General features: G+C 41.7%; 1 protein-coding gene across 1 annotated transcript; it reads left to right on the plus strand.

Annotated features, from left to right (window-relative positions):
• The first annotated feature begins 1,906 nt into the window (after positions 1-1,906).
• Positions 1,907-26,360, plus strand: ISX (intestine specific homeobox). Its single transcript, XM_048501525.1, has 4 exons — positions 1,907-2,084; positions 22,092-22,243; positions 24,228-24,335; positions 25,934-26,360. The coding sequence occupies exons 1-4, from the start codon at positions 1,907-1,909 to the stop codon at positions 26,162-26,164; spliced, it is 669 nt and encodes a 222-aa protein (XP_048357482.1). The 3' UTR covers positions 26,165-26,360.
• Positions 26,361-26,805: the final 445 nt, after the last annotated feature.

A 26,805-nucleotide genomic window follows, 5' to 3' on the forward strand; every position in this document is an offset into this window, starting at 1 on the left:
CATTCCCAGGAATATTGTGCGAACCTGACCAGTCTTCAAGTAGACTACTGTTATATAAAGGGTTCCAATATATTTTTAACATGGTGAGCTTCATGGATTTGAATTCACATTTGAATTCAGGTATCTTTACTGCTGGTCTGACTCTGTAATTGGGGGTCAGCAGTCAGATATTAGTAAAAGTCTTCTGACTTACCCAATTATTTTGTCTGTTTATTTCTTGCCTACCTTTCTTGCTGAGACTCAAGGGTAGATTATGGGTTACAATCAATGAAGAATGCAATAGAACTAGGATTACAGAATTAGAGAGCAATTCAAATACCAAACTATCTAAGGCAAGGTGTATTGTAAACAGTACAGAAAATGGATTACAAGAATGCAGTAAAAGTAGATGATACCAACAATTATTGTTGTGGTAGATTGCCTTCCCATTCCATTATAAAGGCATCCTCCCTGGGCTGTTCACTATACTACAGGCCTAATCTCTTTTTAACAATGCCTCAACATCATTTATTGAGAATTCTGTGGAATGACAGGTCTTTGGGAGCCTTCCTGACTTCTTCAGGCAGGCTGATCCATGAGGTGAACCCTGAGAATGCATGTTGAACAGGCAGCTGCCAATCTTACCCATTTGCAGGCTGGTGTCTGTGGAAGGTGCAACTTCACTTTGGTTATCAGCTTAATAGGCGGCTGTAAACCACTTCATGTTAAATATATTCAGATAATTATACACACATATTCTATTGTGATTGGCTTAAATATTTTGAAATTCTACCTTTCCCTGTCCAGACACTTCTCCAGTTCTTGGAAAAAGCCAAAAGTCTTTCATCTTATCAGGAGTGCTTTATTGCCATCTGGTTACACAGTAATGTGAAGCTCAGCTTTACAAAGGGTCATATGATGGAATATCAGTTCAACAGTTGTCGGGTAATTGGACAAACAAGGAACAGCCTGCCAGTGCAATTACAGGAGAGAGATAGTAAAAGACTCCAAAGGGCAACAAGCCAAAAAAGGGGGGAGGTCAGAAAGATAACATTCAAAGGTGAGGGAGAAATCTTCAGAGAATTTTCCAAGGTGTGCTTTGAAAGGTAATTTTGCAGGACCACCTCCACTAAATAAGAAGTAACAAGAGAAATCAAATGCAGCAGGAGAAAGAGACAAATCTCTGAAGACCTTCCCTGTGGATTTTGCTGTGCAGTTAATATGGTGCAGAAGACCTAACCTTCAAGATATTTTTCAACAGGATCTGCTGAAGTATTAAGGAAAGGAAAGGTTGTTTTTCTTTCCACCCTGCCACCTCTGGTATTCCAAAAAGCTCTCTTGTCTGCTGCTGCCTATTTTGTCAAAACCTGTTTGCCGGACAATGATTTTGGAACACTTGCCCCAAATCCCCAAATCACTACAAAAAGGGTACCTATGATGATTGTGAGAAGCTTCTTTAATTGTGCTCAGGACTTCCAAGCATTTTGCAACCTGTCAAAAAATATATCATAAAGCCTGGCTACTTCAAGAAGAAAATGCTAATAACTGTATTCAGATCTCGTTGGAAATTCTGGTCATCATTACAGGCTGGTATCCTTCTGTGATCAGCTAAGATCATTCTGGCTGGGATTACAAATATCTTGAAAACTTTAAATACTAGGGGATACTATTTTATCATAATTGGATCCACTGTTTCGATTTGGTAGTCACTCTGAATGATTCTTCTAAATGTATTGCGGGTTTGAAGGATCCAAAAGAAAACGTGGGCTTCAGTTCTGCTTTGTTTTTTGAATCGCTCTGAGTTGATTTCAGCAAAGTGATGACATAAACAGCTACCTGTATTTCTCTGGTATAAACAACAGCAGAAAAGGCTTGAAGAATAGTATATGGCTAAAAATACCCTGGAGGCAGAGTTTCTAACTTCACAATGTTGAGCAATTCAAAAGAATGCGACAGCCAGGGAAAGCCCATTTTGTCATTTTCAGTTGAAGAGATCTTAAAGAAACCTTCCACTAAAGCCTGCCTTCACAGTACAGCAATCTGCAGGAACCGTGTTGAGGCTGCTCAAATCTTGGGATCTGAACCAGTTTTAGATATGTCAAAGGGTAAGCACCGTTCCTTCTCATTCACAAAACTTACAAAAATCTGGATCTTCTTATGCCATTTAAAGAATTTGGAGCATGACTGCTTTTGACAGCCGTCAGCTTTGATCTTTCCATGTGATTCTTAACATTTAGTATTCAGAGTTATGAATATCCCCAATTAAAATGCTTGGGGAAGATTACAGTGAATCTAAAGCTCCAACATTTTATTATAGATAGTGTACATTAACAACAGCATGACTGGCAGAAATTCAATAGGCGCTGCTTTTCCCAGCATGGAAATGCACAGATGGCAAAAGGTTGCATCCTTGCTATTGATCCTTCTTGAAATTAGTTATGAACTGGATGACCTTACATTTTAGAATCCTATTTTAAAAGATAACTCCTATTCTTTACTATGAAACATTCATCCCTTACTGAAGGCCAGCCTGTGATTTAGCCTGCACATACCAGCATGCCATTTTTCAACTCCAGTAAACTTGTACTGGATGGAAAATTAGTTAAATTAGGTGTGTGGTGTTCCTTAAGGCTTAAAGTACCTACACTGTCATCAAGGATTGACTTCAAAACTCAATACAGCATAAAGGTTATCTTGTATTTTAGAACACCATAAATACCCAACACTTAGAATTCCCACAGTTTGGCAGTACTTTCCAGCTCTGGCAACCTTGAAACACACAGGTTAAAATACTACGAAACCAGATGAAATGGGAAGTCCACCAGCATATCCACACACTACAGAAAAAATTGCAAGTTTTAAATTCAAGCCACTTTGTAGGATACAGAAATTTCAGAACAAAACATATTTGGGTCCAGGACAGTAGCTGCACATTCTTGATCAGCAGCCGTTATAAGCACTAGAGAGGCCACTAAACCTAGAGGATGTGGGACTTGTGAGACAGTGGGGTGTAATAGTTAGTGTGTCTGGTTAAGAGGGGGGAGACCTGGATTCAAATCCTCGCTCAGTCCTGAAGCTCTTTAGGTGACCTTGGACCTGTCATTCTTGCTCAGTCTACTTTGCTGCACAAGAATATTGTGAGAGTAAGATAGGGAAAATATGCATGCCCCCATAAGCATTCTGAAAGAATGATGGTTAAACATCCAGGCTTGAAATAATTTCTGGTGATTTGAACATATACTTTCTGTGGTATCCGATATAGAATTACCCCAGTCTGAATCAATGTGCTTAGACTGAAGTCTCTCTCTCTCTCTCTCTCTCTCTCTCTCTCTCTCTAGGATTGCACTGTATATTTCCTTACCAGTATTAGTGTTAAAGAGGAAATTGGGCAATAGTTATTATACAGACAAGAGGAAGAGATACAGTAGAATGTATACCATGTTCTTGCATACACCCATTCATTTCAGTGGAGCTTGCTCAGGAGAAAGGTCAGGCAAATTTTTCCAGGTCTTTATGAGTTGGGGAGGAATTGATCTATTCTTACTAAACTATAGGAAAAGTGTGTGTACATATTATATCACAGAAGTATATATGTGATTTAGAGGATTGGTGTGTATGTTTCAGAACCTTCAACCTGGGCACGAGCTGAACTGAGGTAGTTTGTCATTGCCTGCCTTTGTGTAGGGAACTTGGCATTTCTTTGTGGTCTCCTGTCTAAGTACTAAGCAGGGTCAATCTCACTTAGCTTCCAAGATCTGAGAAGATTGGGGTAGCCTGGGCCAACTGACTGAACTTAAATGAACAAATGAGGATGAAGAGGTCTTCCAGAAGACCACAAGAGAAGGAAACTACTTAGATGGCCACTAATTTTTCAGGAAAAGTCATTCTAGAAGGAAGCATCCATCTATCTATTCAGTTGTTTATTTTTTTAAAAAAAATCTATCTAGTCCTTCAGCCCAAAGTACAAAAATAGGACACAAAATCAACTCCTGTTCCCACACAGCAGACAAAATGCTAAAGCAAGCTAAGAACAACTGAAACCCAGCATTAAGAGAAATCCATTCAACCCAGATAATATGGTAGAACTAGAAACATAAAAAAGAAAACAAAAAGGAGTAATAAAATATAAGGTGTAAATTAACTAATCGACAATTAAAAAAGAGTAAAAGCAACATATACTAAATATCAAAAGAACAGTCAAAAGAACCAGATGTTATGGGTTTTTCAGGCTGTATGGCTGTGGTCTGGTAGTTATGGCTCCCAACGTTTCCCCCACATCTATGGCTGGCATCGTCAGAGGCATATCACAGTGAAACATGTTTCTCTCCATGGCACAAGAACTATTTCGTAAAATGTCTGGCTGAGTAAAGGCATCTTTACATCATGCTGGAAACTATCAGATCTAGTGCTAAATAGTCTGCAATGCTCTAGAGCCGTGGTGGCGAACCTTTGGCACTCCAGATGTTATGGACTACAATTCCCATCAGCCCCTTCCAGCATGGCCAATTGGCCATGCTGGAAGGGGCTGATGGGAATTGTAGTCCATAACATCTGGAGTGCCAAAGGTTCGCCACCACTGCTCTAAAACCTATTTTTAAATGCCAAATAAAGGTGGTGGTGGTGGTGGTTGTTGTTGTTGTTGTAGTCTGCTACAGGGAGGGCATTACATGATAGAGTTGCCAACTCTCAGCTAGGAAATTTTTGGGAATCTGGGGGCAGAGCTTGGGGAGGGTAGCAATTGAGGTGAGAGAGCTCAGCAGGAATGTTATGCCATAGAGGCCACCTTCCAAAGCTGCTCTTTTCCGCTGGGAAACTTATCTCTGTAGTCAGGAGATCAGTCATAATTCCAGGCTCTACCCAGAGGTTTGTTACATGGCAAGGGCACAGTGACTCAAAGGGCCCTGCCTCTTGGTTGACTTTTACTACATATGGCAAGCAAAGCAGGGCCATGACAAAACCCTTATCAGAGTTGTGAGAACTATATGGAAGAAGGCAATCCTTCAAAAATGCTGCTCACAGATCACTGCCCAGGAAATGTTCAGGGTAAAAGTCAAATAAAATGAATAAATAAAGCTCAGTCAGCACAAATGAAAAACACTGACTTTTAGATAAAGTAGCGGAGGTCAGAAATCCTCAAAATCATCCCAAAGGCAAATTTCACCCCAGCATCAGAACAGAGGCATTGTTTTTCTGTCTTGCAAAGCCAAGTCTGGGCCCATCCTTTTGACTAAACAGCCTATAAATGCTACTTTTTGGTTGTTTACGGAAAACAAACAGGAGCCAAGGGAATGTTATCTTCTGTGTAAAAGCTCAAGATGCTAAGGGGCAGTGTGAAGTATCTTTTAGCCACTGGAAGAAAATAATTGATTTTCTCCTTTGTCATGGGCTAAATGAACATTATCGCCAGCACAGTGGAAGACAATACTTTTTATACCAGAATAATACTTTGTACTCAAGCTGATCATTTAAAAAAATGCAATGCAACCACTATTTCTTTCCATACCAATTTCAAAATCACTTGCAACACTGTAAAACCAACAAGGAACAGTTGACATTTCTCCCATTGGAAGCTTATAACAAGCATTTTTCAGTATCTTGAAATAATACTGAAGAAATAAAAATAATACTAAAGAAATAAAAAATAAAAATAAATAAATAGGATTCTGGCTATGGTGACTGAGCAGCAGCAGGGGAAAAACCCCCATAATGCATAGTTCTAGGAATCATGGAAATTCTATGATGGTTTTTACCATGAAGTTTCTCATGATTCCTACAGTTACCCATTTTTACTTTGATGTTGTTCCTTCAAGTGACACAATGCTATCAGCAACATCACTGATGTCATATCCAACCCGCCATTTCCCTGTCTGCCAACACTCCCACTAGGTGACAGTCTCAGCTTGATAATCCTACAAAGCTCTCTGACACGTGCAACTGTATTTATACTTTGCATCATTAGGTGTATGCATAAACCATTTTGTGTACATACTTAAAACAGCATCCAGGAAAGAGTCTCATCTCACATGGCACAGTACCTACAGGGAACGCTATGTATGCTACCTTGAGTTCCATGATGGCATTTATGAAGCATCCCTTAGACTTAACTGTAGAGTATTCTAGTTCTTCAAATGGAATTCCAGTAACAACAGTTCTATGAGCTTTCCATGTTAAGCAGTTAAGTGGGAAAATGTGCATTAGCTGCCTGTCCCCACTTACAACAGCCTTATAAGGCTTTCAAGGCAAGAGATATACAGAGATGGTTTGATATCATCTGCCTCGGCATAGCAACTCTGGATTTCCTTGGTGGTCTCCAAGGTCTCCTATCCAAATATTTAACAGGGTGTACCCCCTGCTTAGCTTTCAAGATGCAATGAAACTGAGCGAACCTGGGCTGTCTAGGTTGGGGCCCCACCAATGTTTCCATCTGCCATCGTATCTATATTCCTCCCCACCCCCCTTGGTTTGCAAATGCAACTTGAAGCAGATCTGAAAACCATTTCTCAGCAGATTAGTGGCATTTCCCTCAGTCTAAAATGTTACAATTCCTGGAAGTCAAACTGTACATTTACCAAAGAAAATGTCATGCTGGCTCACGGCCTCTTTTCTGTGTGCAACCTTTGGTGACTCTTTTTCCCTTCTTTCCTCGATCACACAAACAGCATATTCTAAGAGCTGCAAAGGAAGTTAACATTTCCACATTCATATTTTAAACATTCTGCAGACAAGTGACCAGAAAATTAGGGAAGAAACTTGTACCCTTTTAATGTCAGAAAGGCCGATTGTGAATATGGGATGTGTCCTGAGAGTTTTACATGGTGACAGTTTCATAATGGCAGCAAGTCAGACATGATAGGCATAAATGTGAGTCTCAAAGCTGTTCCCAGAATAAATCAATGGAGACAGCTCACCCTGTTGAATTTCTGCCTGTCACACAATTGTCAAATCACAGGAGTTGAAAAAAATAAGAAAAAAATTAACTTCCATCAACATGAACTTGGTAGTTAAACCAGAGGCACAATACTTATTTATTTATTTTTTATTTATTTCTTCAATTTATATACCGCCCGATCCCCGAAGGGCTTCACAATCATACACAGTAATTGAAATAGTTCTTTCTGTGTAAAACACTACGCATACATTATTATAAAATTATAAAAATCGTAATAATTATATTATAAAAGTATAATGTATTATTATTTTATATAATCACATTATAATAATCTATATCTATAAACGCGAAATGCTACTGACTGACTCACTGACTCATCAACATAACTCAAAAACCACCGATGCCACACACATGAAATTTAGCGCACCTGTTCCTTACGTACTCCAGGTGCTCACTAAGAAAGGATTTCCCAAAATATTCACTTCCACTCAATTTATTACCTATTTACTATTTTCACTGCTCATCTCTGGCCATCTGCGTGAACATTATAATGGCAAACCAATCCCTCAGTCCACAGACATGCTGCATGAACATTCTAAAGGTGACAGTTACACGCCACCAGCTTCATGTCCTTCATCAACTGCACTCTACCACTGCCCTCCACAACGCATGTGAACCTATTTGAACACTAACCCATCAGTCCACAGACAGGCTGTGAGGAAATATGCTGCATGTCACCCCAAAGTTCACAAACAGGCTGCAAAAAAGTATGCTGAATGTCACCCCAAAGTTAACAGACAGGCTATGAAAAAGTACTCCTCCACCCACCCTCATGTTAACAGCACCGCTACAGCCAAATATTATCAAAACAGATTACAAACCACACTATCACCTTGGACTACTAAACATTTGTCGGGTTTTGCATATGGACATCAGATTGCTTACTGTGGAGACAAGTTTATTACTCTCTGCCTCTGATCACCCTGTGCTTGGTGTCATGCTCTGAAGTGGCGGGATGAGTCACCAGGAATGTGCTGCACTGGCGGTACAGTCCAGCTCCCTGCCCTTCAACCCTACCCTGAACCTCTTCACAGCCTTCTCACTCATCAGCATCCAATGGCAGAACACTTCCTTTCTGTATCCCGAAAATACAATGGCTGCTTCCACATGACGTCTTTTGGAGCCCACCAGGTGAAAGAGAGCAATAGCACAGTGCATTAGAAAAAGACAACTACAGGAAGCTGCTGCAAAATATGCAAAAACAAACCCATCAGTCCACAGACAGGCTGTGAGGAAATACGCTGCATGTCACCCCAGTGTTCACAAACAGGCTGTAAAGAAGTATGCTGAATGCCACCCCGAAATTCATAGAGAGCCTGTGATTAAGTATGCGTAGAGTAAATCAGTGGCATGTAGTAGTGGCTAGAGGGTTGGTTTAAGATCTGGGAGGTCAAGGTTCAAATCCTTGCTCTACCATGGAAGATTGTTGGGTGAGCTTGGACCATTCAGGCACTCTAAGTTTAACCTACCTCATGTGGTTGTTGTGAAGATAAAATGGAGGAGAGGAAACAATGTAAGCTGCTTTGATTCCTCATCAGGTGGGTAAAATGAAGTCAATTAATTAATTCATCAAATTATAAAAACCAAAAGTACTTGAATGGAATTTTTAGGCATGTGAAATAGTGCCATTCATATAGGGCAAATCAGAATTATACAGAAATAAGGCACTTGGATTAGATGATTAAACTGATTTAACAAACTTTTCTGCTTGTAGAGTTGTTTTGATTGGTACAGTTAGGAGAAGGTCTGAAAGATCTGAAAGCATGTACCGTACATTGTTTTGGGGCAAAACTCACGGTGCTTGTGTTGAACTTTAAAGTCCCATAGGGCTTGGGGCTGGGTTAGGAAATACCTGGAGGTTCTGGGGGTGGAGCTTGAGGAGGGCAGGGTTTGGGGAGTGAAGGGGTCTCAGCAGGGCATAATGCCAGAGTCCACCCTCCAAACCCGTCATTTTCTCCAGAGAAACTGTAGCCTGGAGAACAGTTGTAATTCCAGGAGTTCTCCAGGCCCTACCTGAAGTTGGCAGCCCTACTCAGGCCAGCATTAGGGCCACCTAATCCCTTATGAACCTACCCAATAGCTACAGTTATCTTCTGAGGCCTTTCTTTGCGTGAACTCCACCTTCTGAGATTAGGCAGGTGGCAACCAGAGACAGGGCCTTCTTTGACATGGCATAAAAATTCCAGAACTCACTCCCCAGAAAGACTTGCCTGTCCCCTTCTGTTGCCATCTTACATCAGCAGGTAAAGACTTTTTTATTTTGTTTGACAATCCCTCAGTGACTTCCTTCCTGCCCAGTTTTTAAACTGTTGTTTTGATGGTATTTTGGGGATGTGGAATGGTGCAGTATAGCCTGATCTTGTCAACTCTCAGAAGCTAAATAAGGTTAGTACTTGGATGGGTGACAACTAAGGAAGACTTTGTAGAGAGAGGTAATGGTGAACCACTTCTGCTTAATCACTTGCCCATAATTTAGCTATGATTTGATGGTACTTTTTACACACATGAATTTTTGCTTGGTTTTAATTGTTTTAATTATGTATTTTGTTTCATTTTTCAAGATGTGCTTTTATTATTTATGTTTTTAATTTGTTAGCCACTGTCATGGTCCTGATGAAGGCAAAAGAGGAAGGGTATAAATTGTTGTCGCTGTTGTTGTTATTCAAGACTGCGGCAACAGTTGAGCCAGGGACCTCTAGCACCATACTAAACATGATGCCAATTACCCATAACTTGCTCCTATGGTCCCATTCAGGGTGGGGCAAATCTGTTAGCAGAGGGGGCAAGGTCTATCCCAGCAAATTTGCCTTCCCCAAGGAACTTTCCTCGGTGGAGGCATGGATCTGTTGGTGAGGGGGTGGCATGCGCCACACCAGTGTTCGTGCAGCCCGTTTCCTACACTGGCAACACAGGGGCATTCCAGAGGCCTGGCCAGGAGCAGTGCTGACTTTAGTCAGCCTCCATCCCTGCTTCACTACCGAAAATGCTGGTGCCCAGCTCCTAAACTTACACCACTTTTTTTGTGGTGTGAGTCCATAGGACCCCTATGGAGGGCTTTCCAACAGTGAGGAGGGTGTTGTTTGCTTTTTTGGCACTACCAGAAAGTCTTTCTGGGAATACCAAGGCTGCACAGCAACAGTGCCATGTCCAGGCGCCCAGCTTGGGCAGGGAACTAACAGTCCCATCCAAATGGCTAATGTTAGTAGCGGGAGAGAAAAGGGGGGATTTAATGGTGATTCTCTAAGATTTTTTTCCCTATTTTCAATAGCTTTTTGCCATAGAGTAAAACCATAGAGTTTCCAGCAATTTCTGCAGCTACCCTGTGTCACTTCCAGGGTTTCCCCACAAATGATGCAACAGCACATGACATCATGGACCTCCCTTGTTCCTACCCCCAAACTTTCCACACATTGCCAGGGACCGCTTAGCAACCCCCCAAATCTCCCAGCATTTGCCAAAGCAGGGCTGGCAACCCTCAGCCCTGGCCACAGCCACTGTTGGACCCAACCACTGGCCAAATACCCACAATTCATTCCTCATTCACAGTCCAAACTAACATTGTCTCCTAAGCATAGGGCAGCGGTTCAACAGAAAGGTGTTTGCCGGGAAAACAATTTCAGATGCCTGTATATGTTTGTTCCTCTTTTTTCCCACCGCATCCCCAAGGATTTTAGAGAAGCTGGTCACATTTTATAAGGCAGGTGGGTAAACTTATCAGTCCTGCACAGCTTTTGAAAATAGAACTTGTCTTATGAGGCTGTTTATGAATTAATAATATTGTTATCATTTCCTCTTTAACATTGCTTTGTGATTTTATTAGCTTTTCCCAAACTTGTCATTACAGACTAAGGATCTGATCTCTCTTTTTTATTGTTCGTATGGAAAATTGGGGCCATGCCTTTTATCTCTTGTTTTAACAAGGGTTTTATCCTATATCAGAAGTGAGCAGAGGTCGTGTGTACTGAGATAATGACAGAATTACATTGTAGGAACAGAAAATGGGACAGTCACCTTGATTGAGACAGAGATGTAAAAGCAAGAGTGCCTGATTGATGAGCAAAGCTTTGTCGGTCCAAGTCATAACAGATAGCAATGGGCAGCTTGTAAACAGTCTGCTGGAAAACTTAAAAGAAGCTTAATTACTTTCTGTAGTTCTCCTCCAAAAACACAGTCCTGTGGAAGCTCAATGACAGAGTAATACTTACAGATCCTGGGAATGTTCCTGGAACCAGCCCGGTGCTGGCAGCCAATGGGGAGGGGGGCAGGGAAATAATAAAGCAGTGCCATGTCAGTGCCCCACATTACTTCTGGTGCAAACCTGGAAGTGATGTCACTGCATTGGCCTTATGTTCTAGGATTAGCCCACAGTGGAAGACCAGGAAACTTCTAAAGTATGTGTAGAAGAAGGAGAAATCCCACTAGACAACACTGCCCCACATTGTTATATCATACTTGGAAAAATCCACAGCCATTTAGGTTTCCAGTTCCTTTTCTAAAGTATTTGTTTGTATTTTGACAATAGATTTGTTTTTCACATTTTTGCTGTTGGTTTTAGTCGTTTGATTTTATTTCTTTATCAATCTTTTTATTTATTTGGACTAATTGTAGACTATCTACCAGAAATAGGTAGACCATAAGATGAGCAATATCACAAATTAACCCCTATAAAAAGGCAATGCAAAACAAAAGTGTAAACGCTGGGAAAATCAATTAAAAAGGCTCTAGAAGATATTAAATAACCACAGGATCAATTTGCGCAGTGCTGTAGAGAAATTGAAAGGGATTTAGGAGTCCAAAATAGCAAGGATGAGAAATCTGAAGTCACCTGACAAACAATGAATTCATCCTTTGTCTGCATGGGAGTCATAACGCTTTAATGAATTCAATCAAATTGACAACTACAACAGTTTCTAAGTTGGGAATTTGGGGAGGGGAGGAGGAAAGAGAATTCCAGACATAAGATTTTATTAAAACATAGTATTTATTGATGACAGGTTAATTTGATTTGTGAATGATTTAATTGACTATCCAAACAAGTGCCTGCTGAATTGAGTATTTATGCAGAAAGGATGAGTAGTCTAGAAGAACTCAATCTGGCTATGTGACACATGCCCCCAAAAGTCAATTGCACTGACTCTACTGCAGGGTTAGTAACGAACAGAGTGAAACAGCCAGCTAAACATCCACAAATAATCACACCAATTGCCAAAAAATCAGTGAATAGGACATAACCTGAACTGGTGGGTGTTAGAGCATAGATAATACATATAAGATTTCAGTTGAATCATGTATGAGGGGGATATGACAGTGATGAATGTCTCCAAGGAAATCAAGTCTGCATAAAAGCCACATTCTTTGGCTCAGAAGTGTTGCCCTCAAGTACTTGGGGACCAACTCTGGCTCCTCATTGCACATAGTAGGAAACACCTTCCTCAAGTATTGTTCCATAATTGTCAGGTAGGGATACTGACATTCTGAAATAACTCCTTGCTCAAACTAAACCCTGGATCACAGTGTCAGTGACCCCTTCAAACAGTCTTAGGATAGAGAAATGGGATCAAGGTGTGCACATGGTGGCTCAGGAGGGGGGAGGGGGAGGGGGGAATTGTATTTTAGCTAATAGTTGTAGATCAAGTAGCTGCTGGTAGAGACCAAGTTGCAAATGACTGCACTTTTCCTGTGCTCTTTTAGATTCCACTTTTGTCCTCATTTGACAGGTTAGCTCTTAATTTTGCTTCTGACCTGCCACCCCTGGATGGCCAATATTTTCTGAAATCAAAAGTTCTCAAGCCCATCTTCAAGTAGGTTGACCAGAAGTTCTGGATGGCTTCCAGGTCCCTTGAATAAGTGGAAGTTTAGCATCACACAGTCCAGGATTTTCAAGATCTACTCCTTTTCACTGTTCCATTACACTGGCAAGAACAGTGATGTCACAGGCCATTTATGCACTTGTGATGTGATGTACATTCCCTTCAAACTGGATTATCTGTAACACACTCATTTTCCCCTCTCTCAAACTCACCACACCTCAGATCTGAGAATCTTCATGGTTTCTGAAACCTCTGAAAACATGACTTTTCCTCTTGCTTTGGAGGGAAAATGAAGATAGATAGTATGCATTAGGCTTGCACTGGGTTTTCTTGCTCCTCTCCACCTTCCTCCATCCACCCAACAGCACTTCCTCCCACTTCTCAGGGCAGCATTTCAAAATGATTGGAAGAGCTTTCTTTTTTTAAAAAAAATAATAATACTGTCTTTGAGAATCTCTCATCCTTGAACAATTGCATCCAATATCCTGAAGAGATAGCTGGATGCAACAGAAAACAGGTGCTGTATAGAAGAGAGAATTGTAGTCCATGAACATATGGAATTGTAGTCCATGAACATATGGGGTGCCAGAGTTGGACACCCTTGCCCTAGAACAGTGATGGCAAACCTTTTTGAGAGTGAGTGCCCAAATTGCAACCCAAAACCCACTTATTTATCGCAAAGTGCCAACATGGCAATTTAACCTGAATACTGAGGTTTTAGTTTAGAAAAAACAGTTGGCTCCAAGGTGTGCGTTACTTGGGAGTAAGCTCAGTGCTAGTCGGTGGCTTTGCTTTGAAGCAACTTTTTAACAGGTGCATTTGCTAGCATTCCATCTTCCATACATCTTTTTTTCTACTGCAACTTGCTTGTGGCAGAATGTTTCTGTCTATGCTAAGCTCCACCTGCTAATTTTTTTCATCATTGCAAGGACTGAATGAAAAGTTGGCAGGGAATGTTCCCAAACCCAGTCAGCATAGAAGATGATGGTTGGCGAAGGCAAAATCCAAGTCCTTACAATTATGCATATTCAAATATAATTAGCCTGCCATTAAAAAAAGAAGAAGCATTTCTCCTGTGAGTGCCTGGGGTCTTCCACTTACTGTTCTTTCCTTCCATCCTCTTCAATAATTGAGCAATTGTGATTGGTATTTGGATGAAGGCAGATTTTGTCTGAAAGTTTTGGACTGTAAGGAATGAAACGGAGCCTTTCAACAGCCCAGCATCCTGCTGTTCTATTTCTGCAATGCCTCAACTGATAGCAGCAGGATGCTAAATGCAAAGGTTCACTAGCAGAAGGCTCTACCCTGAGCAATTTGTATGCATCCAATTAGAACCATTCTCCCTGACTAGGCTAGTCCATTTTAATAAGGGGTGAGGAGAGCCTTTAATAAAAATTAACCACAGTGCCATACTCCCAACTCAAAGTCTCTCCTCGTGCCCTTTTAAATTGGCAAGTGAGTTCTTTAGCTTGGAGGAGAAGCCCCAGAGAAGAAATCTCCTTATGTAGATGAGCAGATTTGGTTTGCTTCACTGATGCAGAACATGCTAAATGCAGTTGGGGCAGTGTGTGTGTGTGTGTGTGTGTGTGTTTCAATAAAGAAGCTGACCTATGCTTTGATACTGGGACTAGTACTTTGTCTCACTGCTCCATTCAGACCATGACTGAAATGACCCAGCCTAAAAACAGTTGTTATATAAATCCTGAGAAAATAAGTGACTATTTAAGTGCTGTATTAGTATCATGTTGTCAGCCGAGTAATTAGACATCCTTCATTTAAAAAGACTCCAACAATTGCAAGAAAAAAAAAGCAAAATGGAACTTTATTAAATTGGCTGGTTTAACTAACTGTACATGCCAGGCTCCCCTTCTTGCCTTCCCTGGAAGTCTTCTCTAGGCTTCCCTTTGACACGTGAACCAGGAGCATCTCAGCACTTATCCACTTGCAAGAAGGGTGGTTTTTCAAAAAATGTCAAGGGGCATTCAAAAATGTCACAGACTTTTGCCATCTGAAGTCATACAGGCCATTCAACCATCTCATACTGCAGCATTTACAGACCAGATCTAAAACTGCATTATTATATACTCTTAATTGGAAAAAAGTTGTATTTGATAATGTAAAATTTACTTCTAAGTCAATATGTCCTCACTGGGTTGCATAGCAGACAGGTAGGCTGTGTGTGACATAATGTGTAAAGAGTTGTGACAGAATCAGTCCCTATGCCTGCAGGGTTAAAAGCTTCAGGGAACGAAGACATTATGAGGCAGCCATTTTACACAGGATGCAGCCACTTTGATTTTCTTTTCAGGCAACTAGAGAGAACAGCAGTAAAAGCCGGGGTGGGAATTGCCACCACCACTTAGAGAGTGAGGGGGACTTTGCTGCATGTATTTCTGATCATGTATGATTCTTCCTCTAGTGGAATTCCAATGTGTCTGAAGCCCTAAACAAAAATGGCATAAATATAAGAAGCATAGAAGATACGTGACTTTATCTCTCAACACCTTTTATTGGGGAGAGGGAGGAGTTCAGTTGGACATGGTGACACTGTGGGACTTCTGCTTCTCCTAGACTCTATAGTATAACATACAGTTGACCCGCCATTTCCTCTGGGGGGAAATGGTCACTGTCGTCTGATTTCAGTTGTATGTCTAGGAGAACTGCAAGCCCACCTTGAGGTTGGTATCCCTGTTGATGGGAAAGTGCACCTTGTTCTAGCATTTGTCTGCCTACTAACCAGGTTTGTAAGAGCAGTACAGGCAAAGAGAACCAAAGGTCAAAATGATGCTTTTGCATTTTCTCATCCGAGACATCTTCAAGATCGAAACAGAGCCCTTCTGCCAAGAGCTAGACTCCAAGTAAAAATGTCAAAGTATGACAACTTCTGCATGTCGAATGAAGAGAATGAGGTGCCTTTCACCAGATTTTTGAGGACTGCTTTAAAAAAATCTGCATTCCTAAATTACTTAAGCTTTTATTCTGAACTTTTTTCCTCACAGATTTCAAAAAAAATGCATTTGAACATTCCAAACTTTTTGCATATTGAAACATCTCAAGAAAGCAATGCAGTCATATTTCCCCAGAGACCCTGAAGCCAAATTTGTAAATCTGGCATTATGCTTAACATTTTCCAGCCTCATATCTTCCTCCCACATGCTTTATTAGACTGTAATTTTGAATGCTATTGCTTGCTGTAGGATCTTTTAAGTGGAACTCCCAAATGCATTCACAAATATTCGAAGCTGCAGTCAAAGAAGCATTCACCTTGCGGGGGCGAATGCTAACACAGAGTTGTCATCTTTTTTTAAAAAAAAGTCTCTCTTTCTGAAAACATAAACAGAATAACTGATTACATTTAATCAAAAATGCACTGTCTTGCTTTCCTACTGGCAAGTCCTTGATTAGCTCTCTGTAACGATCTCCGCTGCAATTTCGTCTGAAGTTGCAATCAGAGCCAGTCCACTCAGTCCCTGTTGGCCCTGCAGCTGACCTCAGGTTATTTTATTCTTTTAATTTGAGACAACCCAGCTTTGGAAAACAGCACTCAGCTGGATAAGCAAGCAGAAGGTTCACATGCCACTTGATAACCATGCAACAGACATGATGAAAAACATCTGAATAGAGGGGGAACAAGCTCATACCAATAACTTTGTGCTGTCAGGGGTAGGCAAACCCCAGAATAAAAGCTGATGTGGGAACAGTAAACCATTCGACTTGGTGCTCAAAGTCAGATATTCTCTCAGGCAATTGAGGCTGGGGCCAGTGGTATGGGAGAAGACAACAGGAGTGTCTTATGCTTCCAGCATCTCCTAGATCGGCATAGTAGCCATTAGACAGGTTCAAGATTAGTTACTGCAGTGCTGTCAGGGCCACTGGGGTTGACTCACTTCCACCATAAGTGTTGTCTCTGACTCGCCCTTTTGTTTTCAGGCTGGTCAGCTTCACAGGGAGATGTTGCATTTTATTCAGCCCTTGGGCCAAAAAGGTAGTCTACCTTTGCTTTGAGAGCCATAGTGATTAAGAGGGGCAAACTCTAATCTGGAGAACCAGGTTCAGTTCAGTTCAGAGAACCAGGTTCAGAACCCAACTCTAATGACTCCCACAAATTCCAAACAGATTTGTTTGTTAAATTCACATCTTACCTTTCCATTACCACATTCAAGGCAGCCAGCAAAGTCAAAAATGGCATACAATGATGATATTACATTAATACAAATTAGAAAATGGAGCGTGGGTCCCTCCATGTAGGATGGTGTTCTCAACAGTAATAGAGAAGGCATGCATATGGACCTGATTCTTGGCATCTCCTCTGTTCTGGCACATGAAGGTCTCTGTGCTAGCACAGCTGGTATGAATCTGCCAATGTGGATGGAATGAAATTATCAATTTGGGAAAGGAACAAGGAGGAAAGGTTTCCTGCAACATACCCTTGAGAGGCCAGCTGGTGGCTTTTCAACAATGCTCAACACATAGCAACACAATCTCATTTGTATGAAATATACATACAAAACCATTGTTTCTCTTCCTGACAAGTAAATTTATGACCCATTTGTTTTTTAACTCTTCTGACAGTGAAGGGCAGATCAAACAGTTTCAGGAGGTGGAGTTACAGGCTGCCAATTTGCCATCCCTGCCATAGACTCCCAAGCTCCAGATGCACAGATCAGAAAAGCTTGGCATATTTACAAATGAATGAGTGACTGGTTGGTTTGTTTTTTTAAGGTTTTCCTGTAACTCATTAACCAGAATATAGTTCATAACCCAGTTAAAGCAATAGCACCACCTAATGTCAGCCATAGAAATGGGAACAATATGCACTTCAGTATTGTTCAGTGATGTCTAATGCATTTTCAAGAAGGCTTTTGGGGCCTGTTAATGGGTTCTGAAGCAGCAACAAATGCTTTTTCAAAGTCTTAAATGCTGCTACAGAAGCAGAGTGGAGAGGTTTTGGCTTGGGTTTCGACATCCTCGTTTCAGCAAGGAGAGGATCATTATACCCCAGAGGGCACCTAAAATTATTGCTGCCAGGGGCGTCCACCAATATTAATCTGGCCGTGAATATATTAAGAACTTTCCTCTACTCACTGCTTAGCATTATTCAGAGTACCAAACATTCAGCCTCATTTAATTACACCCTTAAGACTCCAGGCAAGTAACAATGTTTATTTATCTCCTTAATGGTTATAAAAGCAAAGGGTCTGCTCTACATATATTCTATATTGTTTCCATTTTGAAGATGAGAATAGAATATGGAAGTGAGTAATGAGGCTCATAAAGTTGGAACCAACATCAGTGTTTATTTTGAAAACTATTTTACTTCATGTTCTATCACATATTACCACATCTGTGTGCCACATGAGTGGTTAATCTTCCTACTGCTTGCAAGGTAATACAAATGATCAATCTGTGAACAGTCCTCATTTCAGGACAATTTGTTTTTCTTCATGCCTACGTGAAACAAGTGTCGGATCCAAAGGTACTCTTCCATAATAAGCAGAAAGACACCTTTGGATTCAACTCCGTGGCTTGTATCATTTATCCCATTTATAGCCTACCTTTCCTCCAAGCAACTCAGGGTGACATATTGAGGAGATAGGCAGGGACAGTTTAAAACATGCTGAGGTCCCAAACTGTTTCATGTTTAACAGGCCCACAGAATTACTTTTTAAAATAGTAATTTAGTAATTTTTAGCATTTTTTATATTTAGAGGTCTCTTGAAATAGCAGTTTATTTATACGGGTGCCATTTGTCTACTTTCAATAGCTAAAATTAAAACCCCTCCAAAATGCCCCTGTTCCCTACCAGTACTCAGATGTATGGAATGGGAAAATGGGACTGGAGGATGTCATTGACATATTAATGTCAGTTCAGGATAAAATGTGAAAGTGATGTTACTGACGCTGTAGCATTTTGCCAATCTCTATGGATTTTACCATAGAAATCAGTAAACCTTAGAGCAGGGGTGGGCAATTATTTTTTCCATGGGGCCGCATAAGAAACAGAAAATATTGTGGAGGGCCGGGCCAAAAGGCAGGGGGGTGAGGCGCTTTTGAAAGCCCCGCAGAAGCCGGCAGCCAAGGCAACCGGCTTCTGCGGGGCTTTCAAAGGCACCTCGCTCCCCAGCACAGCAGGGGGGTCAGTCAGGGTCATCCGGTGGGCCGGATGTGGCCCGCGGGCCATATAATGCCCAGGTCTGCCTTAGAGTGTCAATGATATCACTTCTGAGTTTTAGCTAAAAGCTACATTGCTATGTCAATTTCCTCCTTCTTCCTTAGTCTTATGGGGATTCCAAGAATGCGTCTGACAGCTCTGCTTACTTAGCTTTTGTGCTTAAATCAAACTCTGGAGGCAAATTATACTGAGAGAGGAACATTCCCAAGAGAGCTTCATTCCTGAGCAGAAATCTGGAGCTGGATCTCCCTGGTCTAACTGCAGTGTTCATTGCACACTGGATCTTTGTTTATTTTTGAGTTGCACTAGCTGAAAATATCCCCTTTCTGATCTTTGCCTTATTTTTTTTCCCTACTGGGATATTTTTTTCCCTACTGGGATATATATATCTCCAATCACCTTTTCTGGATCTTTCCCCCCGATTCGCCATGACTCCTGGTTTTACGCCTCCTCCCCATTCCACCCTCTTCATCCGTAATGTCATCTCACCAGAAGCTTGCCCAAATCCACCCACCACTTGCTACAGCCGCCCTTTCGCTTCCCATGCTGTGTTCATCCACTCATCTGCCCAATTTCTTCCTCTCACAGCTCCTAGTAGCTGCCACCATATCCCTAAGGCAACTTAAAATCCTACCCCCCATTTTTTTTTTTTGCACATGCAAATGAGAAGACAAGAATCACTGGAAAGGACAATAATGGTAGGAAAGGTTGAAGACAGCAGGAAAAGAAGACCTGACATGGAAAGCATTGATTCATAGGCTTGCCATGAATTGGAAGTGGCTTGATGGCACTTAACACACGTACACATGCATCCTCACTAACAATTAAAAGGGATACGTCATAAAATTCTTTGGATTGCAGAACCCTATATTGTCACTGTGGCTGGCCCTATTTTGCAGATATGTCTATTCTGTAATGAGAGCGCAAAACTCACAAGAGCCTATTGTGAAGGCCAAAGAAACCAAATCGTAGGGAAACTCTTTAGCTTCTTTGAGGGTACAGTGCTGTTATTGCGATGATGTTTCTGTTAGTGTTATTGTGTGTGCATTGTTCAACTGTACCTTATATAAAAATGGAAATAATTCTACCTTATCTTATATGCATTTCAGTTATAAATACAATACAGACAAGGAGGACAATCTTCCTGACATGTGTTAGTAACCAATACTCTGGGATCCTTGTCCATGGTAGAAATTCTTAAGCACATCAGATTTTTAAGGCCATTTTGAAAGAATTTGTAGAATTTGTTTCTATAGTATCATAGTTTTCAAGACTCCTGTCATTAACATTTATGGGAAGAATTTCTTACTGCTGGCCTAATAGCGTCAGCATGACTCAGTGTGACTGACACTTGCTCCTTGAGGCTATTGCCAGGAATACATCTAATGAGGTTCACTTTGATTTGTTAGTTGAAGGTTCAAGGGTTCAAGATGGAACTTCCTGGTTCATAAGTTTAATTTTTCATTCAATCTGACGCTTGGTTCTGAGATGAACTTATAATGACAGCATTCATCATAGCTAATGCTCATATTTCTGCCTAACTAGATACTCTTTGAAAGTCCTTTCTGAACCATGCCAGGATGATTGTTTGCATAGCATTCCCCATTTGCCTCCATATTATATGTAGCCTGATATCTTTGAAGCTCTGCTTCCAATGGTGCTGATTCACACATATGTCAGTCACTGACTCACAGTTGAATGTATGGATTGTTTCCATTTTTAAAAGGCCATCACATAGATTATATGAGAGTTGTTTCTGTGATGCTCAATCTGAGGTGACCATTTCATATTGGTAGGATATGGTTCTGCAACTACCAAAGGATGAACATAAATGTGCAGTCTATGGGAAGCCCTTACTTGTCAGCCCCATTTTGGATGGTCCCTATCTACGGCCCTTTCCGCTTGCGGTGAGGCGGACGACCGATGCTTCCGGGACCGGGTCCCGCGATCAAAGGACGGTCCCAGAAAGAACTGGGAAGACAGCGCCGCTGGACACTGTCGCCCAGTCGACTCACCTGCTCTCCGGCCCTCCGGCGCGTCGCCGGGGCCTGGGGACACGCTTCCCCTGCCCTGCGCACCTGCTTCCGTGCGGTCGCAGAGCAGGGCATGTCCCCAGGCCCCGGAGACGACCGGAGGGCCAGAGAGCAGAGTGGTGAGTGAAGCGCAGGGAGTGGGGGGGAAAGCTCTGCGGTGAAGCCGCCGGGCCGTTCAAGCATTGTGCAGCAGTGCGACTTCCAGCCGGCGTTTTCCAGGGAAAAGTCGCGCTCTCCCAGCGCGACTCTGAAAACGGCCTTGACTTCAGCGCCAGGCGGCAATGGAAGGCGGCGCTTGCTGCGTAAGCAGCTGCGCCCTCGTGCTTAGGGACATGGAGACCTGGGGACGGCGTTTTTGCCGTCCCCAGGCCGCCATATTCCGCCTGTGCAGAAACGGCCTCTATTGTTATTCTGAAAAGAAACACAAGTAGCCAGGAAGCACAGAAGAGGTAAGCTCAGTGGCTAACAGGCTTTAGAAGACCAGTAGCTTTCTAGTAATCTGGAATAATACCCAATATCTTCAACGAGGCTTATGCAGAAGAATTTGCTAGTTGTTTATACCTGTAGTAGATACAAAATTAGACTTGGTGTTTGCAAGTGGAGAAAGGCACCAGGAGGATGGGGATCAAGCATTTTACTCGCTGAATCTCTGTGATTAAGAAAGGGGGCTGCTGTCTGCTGCATAACAGCACCACCACTGCCAGTGGCTAGAGATTGTTACTGCCATTACCAAGGAGCTGATATTTTCTGTTAATCTGTTGGCAAACTTGATAAAACAGGAGTCCTTCAAGATTAACACAATTTATCCCAGCATAGATTTTTATGACCAGCTTGATGGCTCAACTGATTAGCAACTAAATTTTCTGCCAGAATGGTACCTGCTCTCCGTCAGCTTTGCTGCCCTGACAACTTGTATCCAAATCCTGTTCTGCTGAGAACTGGGCAGCGTGTTGCAGAAAGCTATTTCTCAGTTTAATTATTCAATCATACAGTTATGATTGTTACGACCTTGGAAGAAAGGTAGGTGTGATAGGTCAGAAGTCGCTGAGATATTCTTGATCCTGTGTTAGTGCTGGTGATCATTTAGAACTTTTGCCCCTCACTGTTGAAACGTTTTCCTAATATACACTTCTTCTTGTTTTGTTCAGATGAGAAGAAAGGGAAACGCAGAATGAGGACCACATTCACTGCAGAGCAACTCCAAGAACTAGAAAGGATCTTTCAAATTACACACTACCCAGATGTCCACATCCGCAACCAACTGGCATCAAAGATCAACCTCCCCGAAGCCAGGATCCAGGTACATTCTTTGATTCTGTACTGCTAATATATGGCTATGCCAACAAGTTGCTAAGCTAGCATTACCTATGAGCTAGGAAAAATTAGAAACCCAAGGATCGCTTGATTACAGTGTACTTTATAGGTACGATATATTTCCTTTATGTATTTCCTCTAGTCTAGAGCATTCTGAAAAGATTATGATGGCAGCAGTATACCATTGTGTTTACAAATGAGCTACAACCTTATCATAATATATCATAGAACCCTCTCTCTTTTTTTGCTTCCTCAGTTGAATTGAAAAATAACTTAATTATGCCAAAAATTGATTCTCCAATTGCTAGAGTCATATATTTAAATTCAATTTATTTTCTTGTAATGAGAGAATTGTGTTTAATTACCAGGCTCTTTATATTTAAAAATATATAGGTTTTAATATCTGGAAGAGATTACCCCAACCTTTCTTCTCCCAGAAGCCCATATTGCTATTGCATACTATATAGTAAAGTAAGATGAAAAGATACATCTTTCTGCCTTACTTAAAAGGTCAAGACAAAACAAATTCACAGGTGAGGTTTTCCGTACACACATATTTTACTAGTGCAGGAAAAAAATGTATATTGGCATATGCTATCAAGTGTGAAGCTCATGCATGTAAGTATTATAGCAGAAACACTCCCTAAGAGTTAATGTCCATTCTGCAGGAACAGAAGCATGCTCATACGAAATGTTCAAGGGCCAGGATGTTTGAAGGACCACTGACTAACACATGGCCCTGTCATTCAGATCATATTATCTACAGAGGCCCTGCTTCATTGTGCCTCTACCTTTAGAGCAGTGGTTCTCAACCTGTGGGTCAGGACCCCTTTGGGGGTCAAACGGTCCTTTCACAGGGGTCACCTAAGCCTCTCTGCATCAGTGTTCTCCATCTGTAAAATGGATAAATGTTTGGGATGGGGGTCACCGCAACATGAGGAACTGTATTAAAGGGTTGCGGCATTAGGAAGGTTGAGAACCACTGCTTTAGAGACTGGCATCCACTCAGGACAGGACCTTTTTAATGATGGTGCTTTAACTTTGGATCTCTCACCACACATCTGATCACTATTAACCAACCTTATCAAACTTGAAGCCACAGATGACAGCTTGCTCCCCCCCCCCCCGCCCCCCACCCAGGTGTTCAGTTAATTTTTCTTCACTTGTTTACTTTTGACAAATATAATTCTGTACTTTTTAAATACTGGCTTTATTGTTCCACTGGTCTTTGGAGATTGTACATTTTAGCACTGAAAAAGGAGCTGCTTTCATCCTGACTTCAGAGGAAATTAAAGCTGGGTCTCGCAGCACATTAGTCCAGAGTAATTGCAAGATCCATCCGTTAATGGGGACAGCATGAAAGCAAAACAATTTTGATAGGTTTCAGTTCCTGTCTTTTCAGCAGTATCTATTCTTCTTGCTCAAATGAGTGATCAGATGAGATTCTGAACATGTATACCTGTGCTCAGCATTCTGTAATGTCTATCTTCAAATTGGGTGAGGATTACACCCCCAAAATTCTTCTCTGTGTCAGAATTTCTACCTCCCTCCTTTCCTCTCGATTAGATTTTCTGTATTTCTGCTGAAGCTGCTGGATGGGGTGGGAGGGAAGAAAGAATCAGTGTCTCTATCCTCCCCCCTTCTTCCCTGCCTTCTCTGGTGGTTTTAAGGCTGGCTGGCAGGACACCAACCTGGGAAAGAATGATGGAGGCAGGGCAGGGGTGCTGTAGGAGAGTCTTTTCAAGCATTCTTAATTCAGAATTCAACTTGGACAAAAAAGGTAATTTACCACTTTCTGGCAAACAAAACTCAATTTCCCTGAGTCCTATTCCTAATCAAGCTCAAGGGAGTTCTCCCGTTGCACATTCTAATCCATTTTGTGCTCATGTAGCCTCTTGTGGATGTAAACATCTTTCCAAATAACTTCTGAACAATTTCATATTACATTTCCCTTTTTTCCCTGCACATAGATCTGGTTCCAGAACCAGCGGGCAAAGTGGAGGAAACATGAAAAATTTGGCAATTTTGGTGGCCTTCAGCAAGTTACTGAAGCTGATTTCATTCCAGTCCCGAAGTCAGTAAGTATCAATGACAATCTACACAAATAGAAATAGCCCTTTAAAAAACAAAGCTACTTGCAAAAGTACTGATAAAAACAGCCTCTAAAAAGCAGTTGCATCCTTCACACACACACACACACACACACACACACACACACACACACACACACACACACACACACACACACACTTTTTTGAGCAATGGCTTTAGACCAAGGTCCTATGTGCCAGTGTTTTTCTGTGGACTTCTCATGGCCTTTTGTAAAATCATGTAGGACTTACAGATGGACACCAAGAGCAGGTGCCTAGAATAGGTCTTGCTCAGAGTCCCATCCAGGCACCTATCAAAAGTTCGAGTCAGAAAATACAGTATGATAAATTCAACATCTGTTGATCATTCAAAGTCAATACAGATGCATAACTGGCTCCCCACAAACCATGATTTTCAAATCAGAAGTAAGCCTCAGAAATGCATGCTCCTTTTCATGTTGGGAGCAATTTTTTCCATTTGCTCTTCACAGTTTTCACCCTGGTTTCATGTGAAAAGTGCACCAGTGTATATCCCTATACAGGTGACCCCCTCACACACACACACTCTGACTGACCTTATAGGGAAGGGGAGTAGACACAAGTATGTTGGCCTCTCCTTCTTCCTACCTCCACACAATCATCAAATCAAGAATGTGCAGGAGAGGTGTCCCCATATGCACTCCCTCCCTGTTATCAGCAATGTTTGGAAAGCAGTGTTGGGGATCACATGGAGGAATAGATTTGCCCACTATGGGTTGGGAAATTCTTGAATGTCTGGGGGTGAGGTCTGAGGATGGCAGGATTTGAGGAGGGGAGGGACTTCAACAATTTCTAATGTCACAGAATCCTCCCTCCAGAACAGCTGTTTTCTCCATGGAAATTCATCTCTGCCATCTGGAGATCAGATGTAATTCTGGGATGTTTCCAGACCCCAGTTGGAGGTTGGCAATCCTAGGGAGAGAAGCATACACACAGACACTTTCTCCACACATTCATTCCATGCAGGCAACTTGGAAATCATACAGAGCTGGAATTTGGAACCAGCAACCTCATCATGCCTGCTTTTCCTGTGCAGTCAATCAACAAGTGGATGGGTCATCTATAGGCAGAGCTTACATGGTTAATGCAAACTAAATAGTGAAGCCATGGTTTGAAACATCCATGGTTATGCAGGAACTGGGGGTTTTTCATATTCATTCAACTTTATTTGTACAAAATTGTTTTCTCTTCTCCACTCTACCCCCAACCAGGTTTTAATCCTGAAGTTACAAAACTAGAACTAGAGGAGTGATTTGGTTGGCAAATGAGAATTCTGTCTCCATTGCAGTCACCAGGAAAAAAGATTTTCTGTTCTCCCTTACTGATTGCCTGTCACTATGTTTTAGGGACTCCATTTAGAAATAGTCTCTGAATCTTTGTTGGTTTTTATTGCTAAACACTGGAGGAAATTGATAAGGCACATCCTGTGTGCCTCATAAATTGCTGCCTGCAGTGAAGTTTCTCAGATTGTTCTCTCTCTCTCTCTCTCTCTCTCTCTCTCTCTCTCTCTCTCTCTCTCTCTCTCTCCTTTTTCCTTCTTGTTGCAGAATCCCTGTCTAATGCCCAGCTACCTATTTGATACAAGTTTCACTGCAAGATATTACACATCAAGCCAAGGGCCTTCTGCATCTACTTGGCTGCCAAATGTGGTACCCTTGCACATGGACCCTATAACGTCCTCGAAGCCTTATCTGCTCTTTGATTACTTCCCACCATACATCGTCCCTTCTGTACCCCTGAAGGAAGCCTGGAGCCACATCTGTGCCAATTTGACATAGAAAATGATGAAATGCTTAGAGGAAAAGCTCTGGTCTTCTAAACAGAGACATCATCATCGCTGAGAAAATGTTGCACAGTGGCTAGAATTTTGGATGTGGGTCACAGAGATCACCAACTGACCATAAAGTTCTCTGGTTAACCTTGAGACAGCCAATTTTACTGCACCTAGCTATAAGGTTAGGGAAAGTTGAAGGCAGTAGGAATAAGAAAGAGCCAACATGAGATAGATTGACTCAATTAAAAAAGCCACAGCCTTCAATTTGCAAGACCTAAGCAAAGCAACTGATGATAGGACATTTTGGAGATCATTAATTCAGAGGGTCCCCATAAGTTGGAAGTGACTTACACAATGTACTGGATTGTTGTGAATAAATAAGGAGAGAGCATCTGTAGGACCTTGAGCTCCTTGAGGGAAAGGTGCAGTACAAATGTAATAATGTAGCAATTATTGGGGAGAGGGGGATATTCTCTTAAAAGCAGGACTACAAAGCCACTCACTGTCTTTGATGGATGACTGCATTGGCATAATGAAAAATAATCATTCACAAATTTCAAAGCCCTGCTTTTCCTGAAGGACACTGCCAGTTCCATAATAGAACGGTGTTCTCCACTTGAAACAATATAACCTTCGAGGGGATAA

This window comes from Sphaerodactylus townsendi, linkage group LG06 (assembly GCF_021028975.2).
Source record: "Sphaerodactylus townsendi isolate TG3544 linkage group LG06, MPM_Stown_v2.3, whole genome shotgun sequence".
Taxonomy (NCBI): Eukaryota; Metazoa; Chordata; class Lepidosauria; order Squamata; family Sphaerodactylidae; genus Sphaerodactylus; species Sphaerodactylus townsendi.